The following is a 23640-nucleotide window of genomic DNA, read 5'->3' on the forward strand; positions in this document are numbered from 1 at the left end:
GTACCGGCGCTCCTCACGGGGCCGTTCTGTATCGATAACCCCGGGCGGGTTTCAGAGCCACGTTCGGCTGTGCGCAGCTGGGAATGGGGCACTTTCTGCGGTGGCACATCGGTGGTTTGGACCTAAATTAGTTAATATTGTTGGCCTGTGGCGAGAGCGGGGGGCTGAAGCCATTCTCGTTTCGCAGAATCACAGAATCGTTCGGGTTGGAAGGTCCGTGTGGAGATCAAAGCCCCCGGCCAAGGCAGGGTCACCTCGAGCAGGTGACACCGGAACGCGTCCAGGTGGGTTTGAATGTCTGCAGAGAGGGAAACCACCGCTCCCTGGGCAGCCGTTCCGCTGCTCCGCCACCCTCAGTGTGAGGAGCTTCTTCCTCCTGCTGAGGCGAAACTTCTCGTGTTTAAGTTTATGGCCATTACTCCTGCTATATTTGGAGCGTATCTCCGGAGCGGGCAGCAGCTGCAGCGGGACCGCGTGGCCGCAGGGGCGGGCAGGGAACGCGGCCGTGCGTGTCGAGGCCTGCGTGCCGTTACTGGTTCTAAGCTGCGGCAGGAGGAGTGCTTAGTGTGAGCAGCAGAGTGGCGCAGCGGAAGCGTGCTGGGCCCATAACCCAGAGGTCGATGGATCGAAACCATCCTCTGCTAGTCGCAATGTTTTTGTTTTTCTCATTGCACAGTGCCCGTCCTCTCCTCTCTGCTGGTCAGTTTTGGGTGTGGGGGACAGGGGTATGGCTGATGCGAGGACAGACGTTTTTGCTGAAATCTTGGCGACGTGTAGTTTAGCTGATAAGAGTAAAGGACGGACAGAGCGCTGGGATGCCCACAGCCATTTTTTAGTGCAATTTGCGGTCCCGTGGGGTGACAGTGTGGTTTGGGTTGGAAGGAACCCTTAAAAGCCATTTAGGGATACACAAGCTGCTCAGAGCCCCGTCCAACCTGGCTTTGAATGGTTCCAAGGATGGGGCATCTGCCACCTCTCTGGGCACCCTGTGCCACTGCCTCAGCACCCTTGTGGAACCCTGTTCTTTATCATTTCATAAGAAAACTCCCTTAGAACTAAAAGGTCACAAGCCCCCCGGGAGCTTTCTCTGCTCCAGGCTGAGCAGCCCCAGCTCTGTCAGCCTTTTCTGACACAACAAGTTCTCCTCTGAGCATCTTCATGCCTTCATCTGGACCTGCTCCAGGAGACCCATGTCTTTATTCAGGCTCCAAAAGCTCATTGCACACATTTGTAGTTTTTCCCTGTCTTGCCAGATTAAATGAAACATTGTGGCAATGCCGGACATAGCAAGCAGACTCTCAGCACAAAATGCAGGAAAGCAAAATAAAAACACAAATGTGAGAACATAAAAATCAATGCACGTGGTATTGAAAGACTTTATTTGGCCCCTCTGGATTACAAGATCTGAGGAAAAAGGCTCCATGAACTTAAAGGCACGGTGCTGCTCAGTGGGCATTGTTGTTAGGCCTGAAGAATGTGATAAATAAACCGTGGAATTCTTATGTGAAATGAATACGTGTGGAATACATGAAGGAAAAACAAGGTCAGAATCTTGTTCATAAATCGCTGAAAATGACAGAATCGGTTTTCCCTGAGTTTGGCTCAGTAGGCGCGGCTGAGTAGGTCACATTGTGTGGTTCCATGGTGTAATGGTTAGCACTCTGGACTCTGAATCCAGCGATCCGAGTTCAAATCTCGGTGGAACCTGAAAGTTTTTGCCACAAACACATTCATTTCCTGCTCAGAACCATGGAAAGTGACTTTAGCGGGCTTTTCATGGACTGTCAGAATGCCATAAACATCCCATGCCTCGTGGAACACATATCTAAAGTTAGAACAGTAACCAATCACAGTTTTCCTGTTTTTCTCCCCCCATATCCATTATTTATTGCAGCCAGGTTAGTACTTTCTGACTTATCTGAAATTATCTGAAGAATCTCAGGCATGTCACAGCATATTGTTCATTTTCTTTCTGTGCTTTGAATCGCCTGTGTGGGAACACAATTCTAAATTCTGCATCAGCACAGCTGGTGGAAGCTGCTGAGCTCTGCAGGGATGTCTCTGAGCTCTCAGGGAGCTCTTTTGGGGTGTCTCTGACAGCAGATGTTCCCCAGTGTTCATGTTGGCTTTGTGCCCTCATTTCACCAAGAGTGACCTTATTGTGGTCCCTGGAGAGGGACTTGGGACAAAGGATGGAGTGGCAGGACAAGGGGGATGGCTTCACTCTGCCAGAGGGAGGATGAGAAGGGAAATTGGGAAGGAATTGTTCCCTGAGAGGGTGGCACAGAGCTGGCACAGGGTGCCCAGAGGAACTCGATGTTCTGGCAGCATTCAAGGCCAGGTTGGACAGGGCTTGGAGCAAGCTGGGATGGTGGAAGGTGTCCCTGCCCATGGCAGGGCTGGGACTGGATGATTTTAAGGTCTCTTCCAACCCAAACCATTCTGGGATTCTATAAAGACAACAAATCCCGCAGAAATCGGAACAAACAGAATATTTAGGTCCCGTTAGGTTCCCGTCGGCCATCCCAGGTACAAGGGCACGGCGAACAGAACAATCGGCGATTTCCCAGCAGGGTTTGCTCACCATGGATTAATTGTGGGGGCTGGCGGAGGGCAGAGGCACCGCCCGGTTCTATGGTGTAATGGTCAGCACTCTGGACTTTGAATCCAGCGATCCGAGTTCAAATCTCGGTAGAACCTGCCCCAGGTCTCTCTTTTTCTGCTTCAGAGCCCAGCAGGGACGGACCGGACACGCTGAAGCTCCAGCCCAGCCCACGGAGTGTCCTCGCACTCTTCCCGATTTTCTTCAATGCAACGAAATTGATAAAAGACTTCATCTAATCCTTGCTACTTTTTAATTAGGTGTTTCATTGTATTTTACTGCTGTTTTACATAAAGTACTTTTGGGAGGAGGCATTTGCACTGTGGAAAATTTCATCAGGCAGATATGCAGAATTTGGATGTTGTTTTTCAGATGCACCCAACTACTCACTTAGCAAATAAGGGCAGAAATGCAGTGTTTTGGGATAAATTGCACAAGTTAAATAGATATTCCCTCTGCTTTGCTGACACAAACCCTCAGTGGTTATCTTTCACTTCCAGAGCAGCTAAGGACATCTTACACCTTGGCTTCCCTCCTCCAAACCTGCCCTACAAGGCACTTGTTGACACAGCAACAGGAGCAAGCCTGCTCTGTTCAACAGCTCCTCCTCCTCCTCCTCCTCTGGCCAGGTAACCCTTGGAATAAACACAGAACACCTTCAAACTGAGTTATTGTTGGAAATAAAAATCCAGGTCCCAACTGCTCAAGAGAACATAGGGAAATGTTTGCTCAATTTATTAAATTTTCACACAACCTAGTGATGAAAAAAATTCCTTGTCTGTGTCAGGGCTGATTTTCATCCTTTCCTCAGCTGTTGGATCAGGTCACACACACAAAGATCTTTTCCTGTGCAGCAGTGTTTGAAGTTTCTCTGTCCAGTACCTTCAGCACAACCAGCCACTCTCACAGGCTGGCCTCACACCCCAGCACAAGAGCTTTAAAGCACAGGGCTTGTCTGCCCTGCAAGGAATCAATATATTATATAAACAATTTTAGAGAGCCAATTACCATTCATCTGGCAACCTCCTCCTTCCATTCAGCAGAGTCTGAGGTGCAGCTGTAATCCAAAAGTCCCATCAAGTGCTGATACAAAACTGGTGCCACAGATGGGCCCCAGACAAACCCCCTGGGTGTAGCCAGGTGTACTTAAAGAATTAAACTTTTACATCATGGAATGACACAGAACCAGTGCAGAATTGAGTACTGAGATTTATTCACAATTAATGTCATGCTGCACTGGAAAACAAAGCCCCAAAATCTGGGAAACTGAACATCATCCAGGTATAACCCAGCTGAGACTGCTGCATTTGGGTATCTGCCATCCTCTGGGGCACAGCACAGCCCAGGGCTGCCCAGGGCCTTGGGACACACACAAATGGTGCTGTGGCTGGGGGAACCCTCCTGCAGCAGGCAAAGGGACTCTCAACACCCTGGAGCAGCCTCAGAGCAAAGTACCACAACCCCAAAATCCAGCACCTGGCGTGCTCAAGTCAAGAACATCCCAAGACTATTTTATTAATTCATTTACTGTGTCCAATTCCTTTCCCACAATCCTTCCAGTTTATCATTTTCTAAAATTCCTCTTATCTCAAAATTCAAAGGGGAGGTAAAGCACTATGGCTGTGGCCATGTCAGGAGCTTTTCCTGTTGCTGAAGAGGCAGTGGCAATAGAAATTATTATGGAATCAGGGAATTCAATATGCTATAATTTCAGAAGTGTGGCTACAAACACATATTGTCAACATTAATGGACTTTCCAACTGCAGATTCAAAAGCTGGAATCAAACCTCAGGCAAGTATTTCATATATATGAAGCTGCAACAAGGTTTTCTGATATATATATTAAAATTTCAATGCAAGCAGGTAAAGGGGGAATGATTAAAAGGAAAGAAAAGTTCTATCCTGTAAAACTGGCACTTTAAAGAGAAGGCCTTTAAAAAACTTAAAACATTTTACTCCAAAAGTCTTAAAAAACAAAAGCTCACCAAAAAAAAAAAACCAACCCAAAAAGACCACTCTCAGTTCCTTAGGTCACTAATGATAATGACAAATAGAATGTCACTACACACCCTGTGTAGCCACTTGTCATGGTTTTGCCTAGGAGACATTTAGGGAAGTGATAGAAAGGTTTGTTATGCAAAACCTTAACACCACTACAAGCTCAGTTAGGTGCCTTCCTTGTCTTTAAAAAAGAATTCTGCAGCAGACAAATCATCAACAGCTCTGTTCTGTGACTACCCCAGCAGGTTAAAGCCCTTGAGCAGATGTTAGAAAGGGTGGATCCAGCTGAACCAGGTTACTTTGGACACTGAGCCAATGATTTCCCTGGCAGTGGGAGCAGAGCAGGTTGGTTGATTCCAGCCATGGGCAGCCCATTCCTGGCTCCTGATTGCAGCCATGGGCAGCCCATTCCTGGCTCCTGATTGCAGCCATGGGCAGCCCATTCCTGGCTCCTGATTGCAGCCATGGGCAGCCCATTCCTGACTCCTGATTGCAGCCATGGGCAGCCCATTCCTGGCTCCTGATTCCAGCCATGGCCAGCCCATTCCTGGCTCCTGATTGCAGCCATGGCCAGCCCATTCCTGGCTCCTGATTGCAGCCATGGGCAGCCCATTCCTGGCTCCTGATTGCAGCCATGGGCAGCCCATTCCTGGCTCCTCCAGCAGCCATGGCCAGCCCATTCCTGACTCCTGATTGCAGCCATGGGCAGCCCATTCCTGGCTCCTGATTGCAGCCATGGCCAGCCCATTCCTGGCTCCCCCAGCAGCCATGGGCAGCCCATTCCTGGCTCCTGATTGCAGCCATGGCCAGCCCATTCCTGGCTCCTGATTGTAGCCATGGCCAGCCCATTCCTGACCCCTGATTGCAGCCACGGCCAGCCCATTCCTGGCTCCCGATTCCAGCCATGGGCAGCCCATTCCTGGCTCCTGATTGCAGCCATGGGCAGCCCATTCCTGGCTCCTGATTGCAGCCATGGGCAGCCCATTCCTGGCTCCTGATTGCAGCCATGGGCAGCCCATTCCTGGCTCCTGATTGCAGCCATGGCCAGCCCATTCCTGGCTCCCCCAGCAGCCATGGCCAGCCCATTCCTGGCTCCCCCAGCAGCCATGGCCAGCCCATTCCTGGCTCCTGATTGCAGCCATGGCCAGCCCATTCCTGGCTCCTGATTGCAGCCATGGCCAGCCCATTCCTGGCTCCTGATTGCAGCCATGGCCAGCCCATTCCTGGCTCCCCCAGCAGCCATGGGCAGCCCATTCCTGGCTCCCCCAGCAGCAGAGGCACCGAGCCCTTGAGTGAGGCCCCAGCCCTGGGAGGATCCATCCACTGTACTCACAGTTCAGGCTCTGCTCTCAGAACAGCAAGGCAGCTCTTGGGGAGTTTACTGAAGATCTCCTCAGAAAAGCAAACTGGTTTTGGACCATTTCACTCAGTAAACACACAGAAAAAAAATAAGCACACTGTACAAAGAGCAGCAGAGATATAATTTAAACATGCATCCAGCTACAAACCATATATACAGAGAAACAGGCCTATACAAACAGAACAGGACCATTTATTACATTACAATTCTGGGGGAGTTTTTGGAGGAAATCACAGCAGATGAACAAAATCAGACTGAAGGAGGTGGATGTTGCTTCTGAAAGTGATCTGGTTTGAAGTGTCCCACAACACCCCCACTTTCTCCAGCACACACCTATTCCACTTCCAGCTCCACACAGCACTTCCCACAGCTCCTGGACTCCCTTCCTGTACAGAGGTAGATTTCTGTGGATGTTCTGATATTGCACCACAGGAAATATGGTTCTTGTCACAAGGAACAACTTGCAAAGGCTAATTTCTGTAATTCATGGGCATAATCTCATTGTGGGCATTCAGGTAGTGCAGTAAATTAATTTGTTTGCACTTGAAAGAAAACCTCCCTCCAAGTGTAATGGTTTGTTATTTAGGTGGAGGTCCAGTGGAAAGCTGCAATTTTTAACAGCTTCCCATGAAGAGAGCTGGTTTTTATCAGCAGGGTGACACTTCACTGTCTCTCTCCTTTCCAGCCTCCCTGGTCTAGCCAAGGCCAGCTCTTGCCCTGCCTCCCCTGATGCTCCATCCCATTCCACTGTGTCCAGGTTCAATGTGCCTTTTAAACACTCACAGGTTTTTGCAGGACTCATACAAGCAGTAGTAATATTGAAGCAATTGGCAAGAAGATTGATTCAAACTGCATGAAATGGTTAAACAAGCCCATCCACTCTCAGGCTGCATAAGGAAAGCTACAACTTTGCTAGCTTCAAACAGCCATTAATTGTGAACAGGTCTGATGCTATCAGGAAGATCTGAAGAAGTCTGGCAGGAGTCTTGATTTCTTTTGTCCATCACATTCTTGAGTAACTCTGACAACTGGGGAAGTTGCAGACAAGCTGAATGGCAGTACCACTTCACAATGTCTGTTAAATGAACCTCTATAGCGGATTTATAAAAATAAGTGCATCAAAAATCCTGATGCCAACATACCCTAACTCTGATGAGCTCACAAGCATTGCTCAGTATTATTTCTCAGAGGCACCCCAGGAAGTTATTTTTTTGCAGAAGTCTTTCAACATGGAGACAAATGAAAGAACAATCTGGGCATGTTCCACTCTCAGAGAGAAGCCAAAGCAAGGAGCACCACTGCTCCTGGCTGCAAGCTTGGCAGAAAACTTACATGGGAAGAAAGTTCTCTTTTTGTACCAACCAACCCATTTGGAACTATTTTAAATGAACCACTTAGCATTAGCTTCCCAGATTCAGTTTGTGTGAAGCATTCTGTGACACTACATCAGTAAGAAATGGTGGCTAGTTTGGAACTGAGTATTTTTTGCTGAATTATGGATACAAGGCTTATAGAAATTCATTACATCTCTCCACATACTCACTTGTCTTTTAAAAGGGCTTTTCCTTACCAAGGTAAGTAAATCCCAACTGCATCAACACTGAAATTCCTGTGTTGACAGGGACTGCAGACCTAGAAGTAAAATCATCTCACCCTCTTGGGGGAGCCCATTTTGTGCAGTGAACCTTCACTTCAGGGAGTCACTTGATCAGGAATTCCACTCCCTGGCCCTGGCACAAAGGGCTTATATGTACCTTGCAAGCTTAGAATGAAGCAATCCACTGTATGCAGGAAATGACAAACAGTAAAAGTGAAATGGCAGTGGCAGGAACCAGGGCTTTTGGAGTTGTGTGGTTCTGCAAAGCCCTGGCTCTCCCCAGGCAGCCCCAGCTGGGCAGAGCCTGACTGAGCCAGGGTTCCAGTGGTGCCCTGCAGCCCCAGCACAGCCCTGCAGTCGTTACCATTTGATGTCCAGGCTGCTGGTGCTCTGATTTACTGCACTGTAGGAGGTGTGCAGGGTGTCCTGGGCCTTCTTGGAGTCCATGCCCTCCAGCCAGTCCTGGTACATCCTCTGCACGTGCAGGTTGCTCTCTGGCAGCCTGGCAGGAATGGCAGTGTACACCTCCTCCATCTGGGCCAGCAGGGCTCTGTCTGGTTTGCCATCCTCACTCTGGGCCTGGCCCTTCCCATTGAGGCACCCTTAGGGAAAAAAAATAAATTAAAAAGATGCAAAGTGATGGAGATTTGATATGAAAATAAAATCTCTGTTAACTCAGAATTCTTTTTTCACGCTTCTCTAAAGGAAGTTTTTTTTTAAGCTTCCTCCCAAGCTGTTACAATTTGTATTTACCCTAAAGTGACTCCAGTATCAATTTCATCTTAATGGAAATGAGGCTTCCATATCACAAATCTTTCTCTGCATTCTCCATGGTTTTATGATCCTAATTATGTTCCTTGTCTTTTCTTGCCCTTGACAACCACCATTCCAGAGCATCCTCTGAGGCTTGGCACTGCAGTGCTGGCACTTATTTATAGGTCAGAAGAGAACAAATATCATGACTAATTTTAGAAAACTCAATCACTTTCTGAGCCAACCCTGCACCTGGAACTGGTATTTTGGACCCTTCAATAAACAGTGAGATTTTAGATTATTAAAAAGAGAATTAAGAGGGAATGAAATGAAGTGTCTGCCAGTAAGGCAGCTTTCCTTTGAGATTCAAGGTACACATGCAGAACAACTGCAGATCCACAATTATTTTTACCTCCTGGGCAGGCAAGGACTTCTACAAAATGGTAGAAAAACTTTCCTTTTTTCAACTTCAAGACCATGTTTTGGATATTTCTGAAGCCATAAGCTGCTGCAAAACGCAGCACTGTCTCCCCATCCTTTTCAAGGGTAACTTCTTGAAAGTCCTTGTTCCTGTCAAGACACAGAGAGAACATTTTAACCCCCTGCATTCCCAGAGGAACAACCCAACTGTGCCAGTTTGTAATCAGATGCTCCAAAGGGAGCAGGACAAGTGTAACAGTGAGATCAAGGTGAACTCTTTCACTTTCTAAACTGAGTTATTGGGGTGGAATCTTTGTAATAGAATTCTACTTTATTTTGAAGTGCAGGTAATGTTTAATAAAATGAGTACCAGCAGGAGCTGCTTTACAGTGCCAGCCCTGCAGGTTTGGAGCAGGTTTGGAGCCTGTAAGTGCCTACCAGGGCAGGTTAGCAGGGACTGCTGTCACTGCAGCACCACCAAACCAGGGGAAGCTCCTGGGCTGCAGGACCAGCTCCTTGTTAATGCCCCAAGGCTCTCAGTGCCCACGGGGAATTTGGACAAAACCCTCAATGAAATGCTTGAACTTATTGTCCAAGTGCTCAGGCAGTTGGAGCAAGTGACTGCTGTGGGTCCCTTCCAACTGGGAATTCCCTCTTGTGTTCTAGCTCACCCATTCTACATAACAAGGAGACAAAAGTTTAACTTACTTTAGTGCTTTGTAGGTGATCTCCTTGACATCCACACCAAAAAGCTCCTTTGCAGCATGTTTAAAAATGTGCTCCAGGTAACCATCAGATCTCTTGCCATCATGCCTTACTACATCTCCCTCCTTTAAGCCATCAAACCTTAGGGAACAACAAAATGGAAGATCAAAAATTTCATTCTGTCACTTCAATAAAATAGTGTGTTTCTCCTCTTCTTTGTCTCCCCCACCAAAAAGTGTTTTGTAGCACTGAATCCCAATGAATCCCAATGAATCCCAATACTCCCAATGAATTGGGAGTATTTGTATATTTGCATATTTGTACGAATTGGGAGTATTTTGTATATTTGTAGCACTGAATCCCAATGAATCCCAATACTCCCAATGAATTGGGAGTATTTAAACAGCTGGAGGATCCTTGGGCTTCCATAATATTTAGCACCTTCTCATTTTCATCAGTAAAATTTTACTGATGAAATTTTTATTAATTACATTTTTATTAATTACAGATTAAAAATGTAAAGTATTCAGGACAGCAGTGAGATGACGAAAAAAAATCAATTAAAAAAAAAGATGCAGGGCTTTCCCTGTTGAGAAATATCAAGCAACAGTAATTGATAAGAATGCACCTTCATCACAGTCTGAAGATTTTTTTAACAACATTTTACTGCTCAAGAGCCATTACGGGGAAAAATTATTTAAATAAGAATATTGAAAGAAATGGTCATTTTTTGAGCCAATAATTTGTGAGAATACAAAACTCCTTCAGAAGCCACAAGTCCTTGCTGACAGTTCTGCTTTAGGAATTTGTGTCACAGTCTGTAACACTGTGCCAATAAAATCACACCAAGCCAGTAGAGCTGCAGCCAGGTTAGAAGAGTGCACACTGGAAATAAGTGCTACACTGTGGCTCAGGAGAGAAAATGGGAGCTCAGATCCCAAAGGCAGCTGTTGGAAATTCACCTCTCCCCCAGGTAAAAGCAGCTCTGAAGAGCCCCCATTCATAGAACTGCTTTAATACCCAGCACTTTATCACAAATTGCTGCTGTGCTGGGGCTTGTTTTAAGAACATGACTCCAAGTTGTTTAAATTTCTCTGCAAGATCTACTTTAAAGACCCCAGAAGAGCAGGAATTTATGTCATTAGGTCTCAAAGTTGAACCAGAATTATAAGATTGGTCCTTTTAAAAATTAACATTATTTTTCAACAGAAATTGAGGGCACTTGGCTTGTTCAGCCTGGAGGAGACTGAGGCCAGACCTCACCAGGATCTGCAGCTGCTCCTGAGGGACAGCTCCAAACTCTGCTCTGGGACAGTGACAGAACCCATGGAATGGCTGCAGCTGTGCCAGGGGAGGTTGGGGTGGATTTAGGGAAGTTTCTTCCCCCAGAGGGTGCTGGCACTGCCCAGGCTCCCCAGGAATGGGCACAGCCCTGGGGCTGCCAGGGATGCTCAGTGTGGGATTCTTGGGGAGTTTGGGATGGATTTAGGGAAAGGCTCTTCCCCCAGAGGGTGCTGGCACTGCCCAGGCTCCCCAGGAATGGGCACAGCCCTGAGGCTGCCAGGGATACCCAGGGTGGGGTTGTTGGGCAGTTTGGGATGGATTTAGGGAAGGTTCTTCCCCCAGAGGGTGCTGGGCACTGCCCAGGGTGAGATTCTTGGGGAGTTTGGGATGGATTTAGGGAAGGTTCTTCCCCCAGAGGGTGCTGGCACTGCCCAGGCTCCCCAGGAATGGGCACAGCCCTGGGGCTGCCAGGGATGCTCAGGGTGGGGTTCTTGGGGGTCTGGGCAGGGCCAGGGGCTGCACTGGGTGATCCTTGAGGGCTCCTTCCAGAATCATTCTATGATTCTATAAATGGAGCTCATGAACCAGCATTAATGAACAGCTTGGCCTTTCACTGGACAGGCTGACACAGAATTAAAAGCCTCTCTCTGTGTGATTCTGACACAGAATTACCTGAGTGTCTCTGTGATTATTCCTGCTAGAACTTCATTCATTCTCATTCTGTGTGACAATCTCAGGTAGAGGCAATCAAAGGAGCTGCACTACAAACACAGCTCTGAGCATGTTCCCACTGACCCACTCCAATTTCTCCCCTCTAGGTCCAAGCAGGATTCTAGCTGGAGCTGAAAAGGATTTTTCAAACTTCCAGAGCTTTCTGTTTTGTGCAAGACAGCACATTCATTGCTCCACTAGCAGCCCTCTGGAAAGGCACCAAGGAACATCTGTCACAGCTGAACAAAGATCAGGGAGAGCAGCCTCTGGAACCAAGTCTGAGAATTAAACACCACACAGGCTGCTCCCTGAGCCAAGCACAGGGGATGGAAAATGGAAACAAAACCTCTCCAGTGCTTTGTGTGCTTCTCATCCAAACACATTCAGCTTGATCTAATCTTGAAGAACTGACTGCTGTCCTCAGTATAAAATCCAATTCATTACCATTTCCTGCAAGGGTGCTGCTCCTACCATCTACAGGACCAGATTGGGGAGTGGAAATTTGCTGCCAGGAAGGTGCTGTGGAAGAGAGGGGAGCCCAGGGCAGATGGCAGCCCCAGCACTGGCCTGGGGCTCTGCACAAGGAGCACAGAGAGCTCTGAACAGGGCCAGCACCCCCAGCCAGCCACACTCACTAGCAAAGCTTGAACTTCCTGCAGTCACATCCATTATAACTGCAAATCATCTATAGTTATCAATAAATAAACAATAATTCTTAAATATCTATCAGGAGCTATACAAATCTTCAAGTCAAATTTTAGAAGAGTTACTGTATAAGGGTCATTATTTCAAATTATCTGCTTTACATTCAGACAGTACATGCAGCTTGATATTATCTGTTTCATATTACTTTTATAAATAGCAATGAATATATAAGAGAATATTTTTGTGGGTTTGGCCACTCTATAAGGGTGAAGCTGTGGTATACTAAGGCTTTGATGCTGTTTTTTTCTCTAAAAAGAAAAAACATTCTTCTGAGCAGTTTTACATTTATGTTGTGTGGGAAATGGGTTTATAGAAAATTCTCAAAGGAATTTTCTATTAAAAAATTTCTATTTTCTTCTAATTTCTTTGACAGAAAACTCACATGGTGTACACCTGAATGCAAACCTTAAAATAAGGAATACTGACTTAAAAATACCATAGAATAAACCAGACATTGTTAAGAGAGAAATTGAACTAAAAATAAGTTTCAAAAGATGACCTTACAATAAGACTAGATAGTTTAGAGAAATAAAATTATAAAAATGCATTGTAGTATGACCCACAAGGAGTAATTTTAGATGGTGACTTTAAGACATTTACAACACAGTGTAGCTAAAACTGATAAACCAAGAAATGCTTGTAGTGTATTATAATCAAGAAACAGTTGGCTTCTGATTGTGATGGTGTGAATTGTAACATCTGTATGGTCTCACCCTTCTCATGAGACTAAAAACAGAATAAAAGTTTGTAAAATGCTTCTCAGTTGCCCCATCTGTAAGTCAAAAAAGAGCTTTATCCAACAATGTTGAATCTGCTCCACACCATGTCATTTGTGATCCAAACAAGGAAGCAATCCACAACAAAACTACTTACAAACTATCTACAGCTACTTCAGTCACATCTTTCATTGACACATTGTTCTGTTCCATTATTTGGACAATTTCACCTGTAGGAAAACACACGACATTTCACTTTTATCACAAAGCACAACGCCCACTGTGCCTCTGTTTCAGAGATCAACATCCCAACAGCTGCCAGTGCTCTGTGTCACATTCTCCAGCTCCTGCTGCAGTGACTGAGAAGCCTGAAACTTCCTGCCCCAAAGAAAAGGGGCCCTCAACCTGCCCAAACTCTGCTTAGATCCTCAGCCTTCCTCTTAGGCCAAGTCTGGAAATATCCAAACTTGGACACTAAGGCTAAAGACAAGATCCTCACCAAAAGGCAAGTGGTGCCATGAATTAGGAATAATTCCTAATAAAATAATGACCACAGACAAGCCAGACAATTGTTTTAAATATGGATTGGAATAACTTTTAGCTTCTTTAACAGGCTGTCAAAACACCTGATTTTTTTAGATGAATAGCAACCTAGAAGGAAAGGATGCATCACTCTGCCTTCCCTGGGCAGTACCTGTACTGCCAGGAGCACAGAAATATGTACTAATTTTTAAAGCAGAAAAAAATCAATCTTATGACTAAAGCAGACTTGAAAAAAAGCAAATTCTGGCAAAAAGGCTATTCTAAAAATAGTGATTCACTTATATATTTATAGATGATAAGTTTAAAAAAGTTAACCTGATGTCAGGACACAATCAACTTCTGCTGAATTATACAAGGCAGTGTAGAAATCTTCTCTCAAGGCTTCCAGCTTTTTGTCATAACAAGGTGCCACAACCACATGGAAAATTTTATCAGGAGACAAGTTCTGTGGAATACAGAAGGGAGCACATGTGAACTCCATGAAGAGCAAAAGACAGCTTGAAAGATGACAGGGACAAAAACAGTGACAAAAATCTCATGCAGGCAGTACCAGGAATAAGACCCTACATTAAATTTAAGGAATGTTCACACAGATAATGATTTGCCAGAAGTCAGAAAGCATCAGCAACAAACTTCCAAAGTCACTGTCCTGGCTGGAGCAAATTCCCTCAGACCACGTTTTCTGCAGCTTTTTGATTGCCTTAGAAAGTGAATACAAGTCAGGAATTCAGAGTCCTGGTTTCTGGCTGTCACCCACTCCCTTTCACCCAGAGCAAGCCCCTCACAATTTGTCTATCCACGTGCAGACCCTTCCCTGCTGAATGTGCCTGTGGCTCCTTTTAGGTATGGGATGTCAAGAACAGCACTTTTTTCAATGCACAAAACTGAGGAGATAAAAAGGTTAGCTCCAAGGATACAGAGCTTTTATTGAGCTTAGGTTAACAGGACAATTTCCACATTATTCTCCTCCACTCCTGCTTTGGCTGTGCTGTAGAACTACACAGGCAGCATTTCACAAAAAAACCCATTAACTGCTATGGATTTAACTTTACCCATAAATATCTAAATCCATGTTGCACTGGGGGTGCAAGGACTGCTGCCAGCTCACAGTGATGTAGGAAATGTGTGATGAAATGTAGGAAATAATAGTGTAGGAAATAATAATGTAGGAAATAATAATAATGTAGGAAATAATAATAATATAGGAAGATGTATGAAATGAGGTGCTTTGTACATTCCTCTCTCATGGGCACTTGTACAGCACACAGCACCATTTCTTCTTCAAGCAAAGGACAAATATGATACACTAAGATCTGTATCTCAGTCTTGAAGCCCTTCTGCTCTATTTAGAAGGATATAATGGTACAAATAAATCAGAATGACTCACCTGCTGCCTGGCAAAGTAGCCCTTCACTAGGGAGCCCATGATCTGCTGTGGGGACTTTGCAGTGCAGATGTGAGAGGTCACCAGGTTGGTGAGCACCCTTTCAGCATAACGGATCCAGCCTGGAAGCACAAAAAGTCACAGGCACAGAGGAGTGAGCCAGGAGCACAGCAAGCACAGCAGTCACACAGCACATCCTGAAAATGGTGCCACCTTCACACCAGGGAGGACAGGACTGTGGAGGCTGGGAGCCCTAGGAAACCTCAGGGCTCTGTTCTTAATGCTTTAGTCAATAATTCACTGTGCCAGGAATTCTAGACCAAGGTGCACTGTGAACTCCATGACCTGCTGCCCCTTCCTCATGCACAGATTTAACAAAGCAGAAAGAACAAGACCCCAGCTAACAGAAATTTGACCTTCTAGACCTCAGCCCTTGGATCACAACATTCTACAGCAAAGGCACTGTTTGGCTGCTTAACTGTAACCTGGTATTTCCTGAGATTTAATATCCCTGCACCCAGCCTGCTCCCCCAGAACAGAAGAGTCACATGAAAGCATTATCACAAGATGCACATGGACTAAGCCTAGGAAAAAATGGCTTTTTTACTACTGTTAGAGTAGCCACACCTGCAGAAACACCCCACACTCAGAGGAACCACCTGGAATCTCTCTGTATGCAGCACTCTGAACTCAGTTTCTCAGGAACCCCCTCTCTCACAACCCCTTCAGCATTCCAGCTGGGACAAGCTGTGGATACCCACAGCACCCCAGCATCCAGAACTGCTGGATTATTCCCCCAATAAATGAACAAATCAGGGGATTTAGGGTGTGCAATTCTTTCCTGGGCTCTGGAGCTCTCACTGGAAAGCCCAGAATCCTTCTCAGCAATAGTTTGGAGATTTATTCATCTACATGACACCCACATTGTGCAGCAGAGTTAGGCCCAGCCTTCAAGGCAGGTGTGTTGCTTTTGGTGCTAAGAAATGGTAAAAAAAACCAAAACCAAACACATTTTGTCTTCATGCAAATTAGTGATTACATAAAAGAGAGAAACTGCTGTGCAGTACATGCTGCCCAGGAAGGGGAAAACCTGGAGGTTAACTTTTAAGCTTGAAATTACCACTTATGTAAAAACACCTGGTGCTGTGTAAGTCAGAACAATACCACAAATGCCAACAGCAGCACAAAACTGGGATGCAAAGCAGTGTTCAGATTATTTGTCTCTCTGGAGCAGAGAAATAGTTTTCCCAGTGTAGTAAAATTTTACTGATGAAAATGAGAAGGTGCTAAATATTATGGAAACCCAAGGATCCTCCAGCTGTTTAAATATTCCCAATTCTTGTTCTGCACAGACTTCAAGCTGGTTTCCATAAAAAACCTCAAAGGCACACATCATCTTCAACAAGCATTCATTTCTGCTGCAGGAATGGCTGAGGACCATGGATTCACTCATCAGGACTGTATTGAATTGCAAGACTGAACTGAAGTTTGCCTAAAGTCCACCTTCAACTGGGATTTCAAGTCCAAGACATTACCTACAAAAAAGCTGAATTTATTGGTGCTTGATAAAAATCCCTATTAGCATATTCTGCATGCTAGGTACATCCTCTTTCTTAAATGGCTTTAGTCTCAAGAACTGCTTCCAACAAAACAAGGACAGTTTTTAAAATACTTGTACTCACCATTAATCACCCCAGCACTCCTGCTATGAGGCTGGTTCATAGAATTGGAATGGTTTTGATATTGTAGCCATGAGCTATAAGGAAATTTCCCTAAATTCCAGGAGATTTCTGACAGGTGTTGTCTGAGCAATTCCTTCAATTGTTTCTGTCCTTGCAGTACAAGTGTCTCCCAGCTGCAGCTCCCAAAGATCATCAGTGTCATTAGCCACTGGTTAATTGTCCAGGCAGCCTGGGTGAGTGAATTTATCACACACTGCTGTTTGTGTCCCCTCCCCACAGGGCTGAGCTGCAGAGCCCCAGTGAGGGAAACCTCAGAGAGCCCATGCTTATGTCAGGGAACAGCAGCACTCACCCAGACCTACACCCTCCATGGATTCATTGGGATTCTTGGCCATTTGCTGGCTTGTGCTGCCATCAAAGAGCAAGAAAGCTTTAGAAATGACCATGGAAATCCCTGCAGCTGTAGCTCAGAATGTGTTATTTTGGTGAGATCATGAAGATGCATGGATGAATCTGTAGGAAGTGCAAAAAGTAAGCAAACTTTTGCTACTGTAAAACCTCATTCCTGGAAAAGGAAATTCACTGACTGGGACAAAAGCATCAGAATCCTCAATACTTTATGATTTTCCTGCTGCTGCTGCAAGTCTGCCCATTGGCTTTTCTGGGGGGACACAGAGGTTGGCAGAGCCTTAAAACCCCAGATTTTCCAGAGCAAATGCTGCATGTTGCTCACCAGCTTAGTACATTGAGGAAGGGAATTGATTCCTTTGAGATATTACAAATACTATCAGTAGTAACACTGCTGTTCTTTCAACAGGAAAACCCAAAATGAGCTCATTTTCTGCCCAGAGAGTAGCAAGAGGTGAAAAATTAAGACAGGGAGAAGAAATCAGCTTCTCTCAGGTTCAGGACTGTGCAGGCTCTGCTCTTTGCTCATGGTAGATGGCACACCCCAGCCTGCTGCAGAGGGTGATAGCTCTGTGCAAAGTCACACACCAAGATAAAAAAGAGTAAAGCATTTTTTATACTTGAGGTCACACTGACCTTGCATCTACAGAGCTAAATAAAAACCATTTTGTGCTGAATACACTCAGTAAACAACAGCTCTGGGACTAATTTATGTAATCTGGGGGTAGAAAGAGGAAAGAGAAAAATGAACAGAAAATGCACACAGACAAATAAGGACAGGAAACCCAGTGAACAACCTCACTTGGAAGATGACTAATCAGGATTTCTGCTTTCTCTAATTGCTGACAAAGGAATATACCATGTTTTCAGAATGGATTGCCAGGGATGTTCTGGGTTAGTTTCCCATGCTGCTGTTACCACCTCTATCACAGCAGAGAGCTGACACCAAAACCAGCACTGACACCAAAAACTGTTCTGTGCAAACCACACAAGGACAAGCAAAGTGCTCCATTAACTATATTAAAGTATTTCCACTGAGAGCAGCAGATAATCTGAGCTCTGTTTCCAGATGAAACAAATTTAAATTATCTCAGAAATTCGAAAAGAAATCCTCAGGTTTTGAATTTTACCTAAAGCACATACAAGACAACAAAACTAAGTAATGGGAGTGTTTCAGCTGCACAGGTTTTACATGAAAAAAAGCAATATATGATATGTTTGCTCCTGAAGATAAGAGGTTACACTAAGATAACAGTAACAGAAAAAAAGAGACATGTATTTAATACATATATGTAGTAGTTAAAGCATAACCCTGATATTTCCACTACAAAATACACAGAACAAACAAAAATACAAGTATAACTCAAAGAGCTGTATTTAAACTTCAAATCAATGACAACAGCAGATTCTGGGGATCACTGACTGCAATTCATCATCACTCTAACATTTCTTTAATAAATGCAATCCACTTGAGTTATTTCAAAGCTAGCAAGAAATATTTTGGTATTTTTATCAGCCTTTTGAAAAGCAACCCTATGAACTTCAGGGTGGAGCTGATGAGGGTGTTAGGCAAAGGAGTTACTTCTGCTTCCTTTTTGATCCTTCTTTTTTAGGAATGTGCCTTTTTATTTAAATTGAAATGGTGCTGTGCTAACAATGGAAAAGGTAAGCAGTGACTTACTGATGCATGTTCTGCATCTTTGCAGGTTCTGCTCATACAGAACACATTCTGAGGTGCAAGGTTCTCAGAAGTGAGACACTCAGTGAGTCAAGTCTGTGACATTCCATGTGAGAATTCTTCTCCAAGTGTCAGACATGTCCATCTCACAGCCATCACAAGCAATGTCACTTGCTACTTTCCCCTAGGCTTAAGTGGCAAGTTCTAAACTTTGCTTAAGGTAACAGAGGCTGTGGTTTAATTCCAAGTTCTTTAAGATTCTTTTCAATGAGGAAACACCCAGTTAAACTTTGTGTTCTGAACACACAAAAAGCACCCACTAAACTTCTCCATTGCAGTTCTGATTCTCAATCCAGGCACTGAAATGCACTCAGGATGAGCAGTGATACTGGGAACAAACACTGTGTGCTTGGCATCCCCCAAAAGCAAATCCAAAATGCTCTGAGTTATGTAGGGCTCCCAAAGGAAGCCACCCTTTCCTCAGCTCCTTGGTGGCTCCAGTTTGGAGGGAGGGAAGGATGGGTAAATCAGATCTCACCAGGGCAAGCAGAGGCAAACATTGGTAAGGCATGTTCCTCCTGGTTCCTCCGTTGGTAGCGCTGCACAAATTCCCTCTGGCTCTCCAGGATACTGAAATCTGCAGCTATGGTGGTGTCAAACACATAATGCACCCCTGGGGAAGCAAGCAGAAAGAACAGGGAATCACTAGAATGGTTCCCATCTCACAAACCTCTTTCAAAGTTCCAGGCCTATGAAAAATCTGGAAGGATCAACAGGTATATTCCTTCCCCTCTGCACATTTCCACAAAGAGCAGAGTCATAAATAAAAGCCATACACTGCAAGAACATCTACATTCTGAATTTAAAAGGACCACCAAGAGGCTACTGCTGCCAGCAGCACTGCAAACATTCTCTGCTTCCTTCTGAGCACCTTGCATTTGTCACTTTTAGCCCAACTGAGCAGGATGTCACAACTCCTGGGTGACATGCAGTGACTCTTGCAAAGAAATGTTCTTTTTAGGACATGCTGAAGTCACAAAAAATCCTATCCAGCATATCTGCCATGGCTCCAGTTGTTTGCAGAGCTACAGGAGCATATCACCAGCACAGCAGAGACCTTCTGGCTGCTCATTTGGCAACACACTCCCTGTCAGCCTACGTAACACTGAGCACATCCCCACAGAAGTCAGGCTAGATAATAAATGCATTCTAGGAAAACTGGGGCCCACCAGAACTCAGGAGTGCTTTGAGATGAAGAATATACACTGGGTACAGACAAGCATCAGAAAAAACCATGAAAATGAATATAGATAGATACAGACAGAAGGAAACAGTTTATAGGTTTATTACTGCCCTTTTCCTTCAAGTATATTTAAAAAATCCCAAACTTACAAGGAAAGTGTCTATTGCTTTTTATCTAAAACTCTATATATAATGACCAAAGGAAATACAGCTTTAACATAAAATAGGCAGATAAACAGTCCTTGTAACTTCAAATTACAGGAAAAAAAACAGAACTGAGAATCTCCTAGAGATACAATGAGTCAAAAGGACTGAAAGGAACTTAGAGTAAGAATTACCTTCTCCCTCAAGTTCTCCAATAATGGGGAGCTTGTGACTAAGCCCTCCCTGATTTCTTGGTACCAAGGTTTTGGGGGCAGCTCTACAATGTCCCTCTGTTCTGTGACCTTTCCTGTGAGCAGGGAATGTCCCCAGTGTGTCTCTCACACTGCTGGAGGTGGCACTGGTGCCTGGCTGGAACTTCACAGAGCCTGGAGCTCAAACTCTGAACGAGGCTGTGCAAGGGCACTTCAGGACTGTTCAACAAAACATCATGGAATGGAATCCCACCATTGGCTTTGCTTGGGAGGAGCCCTAAAGCTCATCCAGTGCCACCCCTGCCATGGCAGGGACACCTCCCACTGCCCCAGGGACACCTTCCCCTGCCCCAGGGACACCTCCCACTGCCCAGGCTGCTCCCAACCCTGTCCAGCCTGGCCTTGGGCACTGCCAGGGATCCAGGGGCAGCCACAGCTGCTCTGGGCACCTGTGCCAGGGCCTGCCCACCCTCATTTCTTCCTTTAATCTAACCTAACCCTGCCCTGTTTCACTCCATGCCCTTGTCAGAAACCCTCTCCAGCTCTCCTGCAGCCCCTTCAGGGACTGGAAAGCAAAATAATCCCTCCCTTTCTGCTTCACCACCATTAACAAATGCAAACTTACCAAGACTTTTGAGGAAACCACAGAGTCTCTTGGCTGCTTCATTCACAGAGAGATTGAATTTAGCAGCAAAATAAGGCAATGACTGAGGGCATAGAGACACTGCCAACACTTTGTGTTTTGAGGTATCACATTTCTGGTAAGTGAAACAAAGAGAGAAAAAAAAAAAAAGTCATTAAAAGAGGGTAAGGCTCCTTGCTTTCCCTTCCTTTCCCATTCCTGGAGTTATTCCTTAGAGTCTCATGCTTCACTGGGCCATATCATAAAAATCCCTGTGAAACAAGCCTCAAGCTGCAGCAGAACAGGCTGTTCCTCTGATCCTGACAGTGTTCATCTGCAATCATCTGTACATGTTTCTTTTATAGAACTCAGGGGAAACCCATCCCTCCTAGGACAATTCTGTGCTTGGATGCCAGGTGGCCTAAGCAAAGTTAAGGACATTCAGCACCTCTGATGTTCTAGTAGGATGAAATATTCTAGCAAATAGGAAAAGAGCTGTATGTTTAAACATTTACAAAGAATGTTTACAGAAGCAGGGGTGTTCAAAGCTGTAAATACAACCCAGCAAATGACACATCTGATTTTTTTTTTTAAGGCTCCTGTGTTTTTATCACTGCAGTTGTTGGGGGACAGTGGCAAGATGGGACTCTCAACAAATCAGCATTTGCAGGCACTGAGGAATGCCATGAAAGTCCCCAGTGTGTGGTGTGGACCTGTGCAGCTCCAGTGACTGTGGCATTTGGCTGAAGATTAATCTTGTGTTCTAGCTGGGACATTTTCCACACCAGGGTGGAAACCCTTTGCCAAGGGTTCAGAGTGGAACCCCTGGAGGACAAAGCAGGCCTGTGCTACAGACAAGTGTGACCCTGCAAAGGTCAGAGCTCAGAGTCTGTACTGATCCAAATGCTGGACAAGAACTCTTCAAGGAGAGCTCCTGACTCAGAGCTCATGGCTGCCCCTTGCTTGTGTTTGGGCCCCTGGAGCTGTGATCAAGGTACCTGACTCCTTGCTGTTGTAGGATTCAGGCCCTCTCAACAGGACCCACGTGACCCAAAGATTATTTTCCCCCCCTTCTCTTCTAATTTTCTCATATATAACAACACCATTCTGTATGGACAATTAAACTCCTAAGAAAATGCAAGTACTATGTAATTAATCCATAGTTATGACACATGCGTACAGATCAAGAAGTTTCAATTCTAGTAGCTTTTGCACAGAAGTCTGGAGCAGAACTAAAATAATTTAATATCAGGTTCTAAAGATGTGAGCACTACACACAGCAACTAACTTCTAGAAAAAACAGAACTCAGCAGAAAATAGAACAGCAACAGAAAACTTACAAGGTTTGCTAAGAATATGGACAAAATGTAGTCAGGTTGAATATATATTAAAGAGAATTCTAATTTCAAGCACATGTCTTTATAGGCTTGTATAATGTGGGTGTATTAGCACCAAAAGCACCCAGAACAGTCCTAGCAGTGAAGGTATGAATATCTATAAACACTGAACTGCAGAATAATTTGTTAGTGCAGTAATGAAATCATCACATTGCCAATAAATTTCCCTTCTGCAGGTGCAGGAACTTTCCTCTGGTGTTTACATTAAGTGCTGTGACCTTGCAACTCCAGTACAAAATTATTTAAAGTATTTTTAACATTTGTGTTGCTCGACTTCCTCTTTGCAAAAAGCATATCCTGACAAATCTTCCCATTATCTGCCTTGGGAAAGCAAGCTGCTTAGTCATTGTGGAGCTCCTCCTCCTCAGAGCAAACAGTGGGGTATTGTTTGGGTCACTTTACCTTATTAAGGTTGAGAACACGAAAGAATTCCTTCTGATTCTGTTGGAAAACTCTGGCTCCTTCTTCCAATGTCATGCAACTGTCACAAGCTAGGCAGTCGCTAAGGAGTATTTTAGCATTAGCCAATGTATCAAACTCATTTTTCTGGTGGCAAAAAGAGAAGTAAACAAGTATTTAGTAATGATCAAATGATTTTCAACATCTCTGTAATGAGCCAGATGAAAAGCAAACACAGTTTGCTGTTTAGTTTAAAGCAGGACAATCCACAACACTTGCATAACATCCAAGATTATTTACAGGTAAACAAAACAATATGTTCCATCCCAATCATAGCTCTGCTCCTCCTATTACTGTGAAACTGCAACATGTTTAAGTGTAAACAAAAATCTAAATTTAGCCCCTAGTCCATATGCTTAGTAACTTAATTTGCACTGTGCTCCAGAGCTGACAGTCCCCATCAACTCACCAAGCAACTGAGAAAACTTTCCCTTGAACTATTAAAGCTCTTTAACCAGATAGCCTCTAACAGCAAGGTGGCTCAGGCTTTGTAGCACGAGGTAAAACAAAGAGAACACAGTCCTACAATTGCACTGAACATATTCTGTGAGATCAAGAGTCTCACACTATCTGCAGCTCACTTGAGAAGAATGAATACTTGGATATAAAGAATCAGTTGATATTTTGTCCACTTGTACTATCAAAACTCTTCTTCTTGTAAGTTCTGTCTCTGTTCTGAAGACTTGATTTAAGAGATTCAGCACTCCAAATTTTTAGAACTTAGAATTTCTGGTTTGTGTTTGCATAGTAAGGGCTTTTTACAAGATTTTTGATTTACATATTAAGGGACGTCTACAAGAGCTCATAATTGTTTTCAACTGCTTATTGTTTATTGTTATACATAGTAGTTGAAAGTTGCCTCCTTATAACCTCCTTTGGGGTGCACAAAACAAAAGAATATAGGTCTAATACAGGTTTTAGAAGGAACATTACCTCTTCAGAGCCATCACTTGAACTCAATGCATCAACAGATGTACTTTGTGTATCGTCATTTTTCTGTTTTTTACTGCATTCC

At 44.6% G+C, this 23640-nt stretch overlaps 1 protein-coding gene, 1 long non-coding RNA gene and 3 other non-coding genes across 7 annotated transcripts in view; 4 read left to right on the forward strand and 1 right to left on the reverse strand.

The window, feature by feature from the left end:
- LOC139602654 (uncharacterized) lies at window positions 1-12896 on the forward strand. Of its 2 annotated transcripts, XR_011683339.1 has the most exons (4): window positions 1-284; window positions 2729-2862; window positions 3103-3231; window positions 11541-12896. It is a non-coding gene; the product is annotated as an uncharacterized lncRNA (long non-coding RNA). The 2 variants fall into 2 exon arrangements; XR_011683338.1 differs by lacking the exon at window positions 11541-12896 and having other exon boundaries at window positions 3-284; window positions 3103-3318.
- Window positions 573-644, forward strand: TRNAM-CAU (transfer RNA methionine (anticodon CAU)). The gene has a single exon. It is a non-coding gene; the product is annotated as a tRNA-Met (tRNA).
- TRNAQ-CUG (transfer RNA glutamine (anticodon CUG)) lies at window positions 1636-1707 on the forward strand. Its single transcript has one exon. It is a non-coding gene; the product is annotated as a tRNA-Gln (tRNA).
- TRNAQ-UUG (transfer RNA glutamine (anticodon UUG)) lies at window positions 2629-2700 on the forward strand. Its single transcript has one exon. It is a non-coding gene; the product is annotated as a tRNA-Gln (tRNA).
- The window catches only part of NARF (nuclear prelamin A recognition factor), a 24002-nt gene continuing 6425 nt past the window's right edge, over window positions 6064-23640 (reverse strand). For both annotated transcript variants that reach the window (XM_071452663.1, XM_071452662.1), the window contains exons 3-12: window positions 23559-23639; window positions 22569-22712; window positions 20773-20905; window positions 19088-19222; window positions 14785-14903; window positions 13713-13842; window positions 13012-13084; window positions 9442-9579; window positions 8726-8883; window positions 6064-8162 (exon numbers count right to left, since the gene is read on the reverse strand). In XM_071452663.1, the coding sequence (XP_071308764.1) occupies window positions 7921-8162; window positions 8726-8883; window positions 9442-9579; window positions 13012-13084; window positions 13713-13842; window positions 14785-14903; window positions 19088-19222; window positions 20773-20905; window positions 22569-22712; window positions 23559-23639 (1353 nt within the window). In that variant the 3' untranslated portion in view covers window positions 6064-7920. The remainder of the gene's footprint in view (window positions 8163-8725; window positions 8884-9441; window positions 9580-13011; window positions 13085-13712; window positions 13843-14784; window positions 14904-19087; window positions 19223-20772; window positions 20906-22568; window positions 22713-23558; window position 23640) is intronic.

Source organism: Agelaius tricolor, unplaced genomic scaffold (genome assembly GCF_023055355.1).
Source record: "Agelaius tricolor isolate 1412-34295 unplaced genomic scaffold, bAgeTri1.0.p SCAF_35, whole genome shotgun sequence".
NCBI lineage: Eukaryota > Metazoa > Chordata > Aves > Passeriformes > Icteridae > Agelaius > Agelaius tricolor.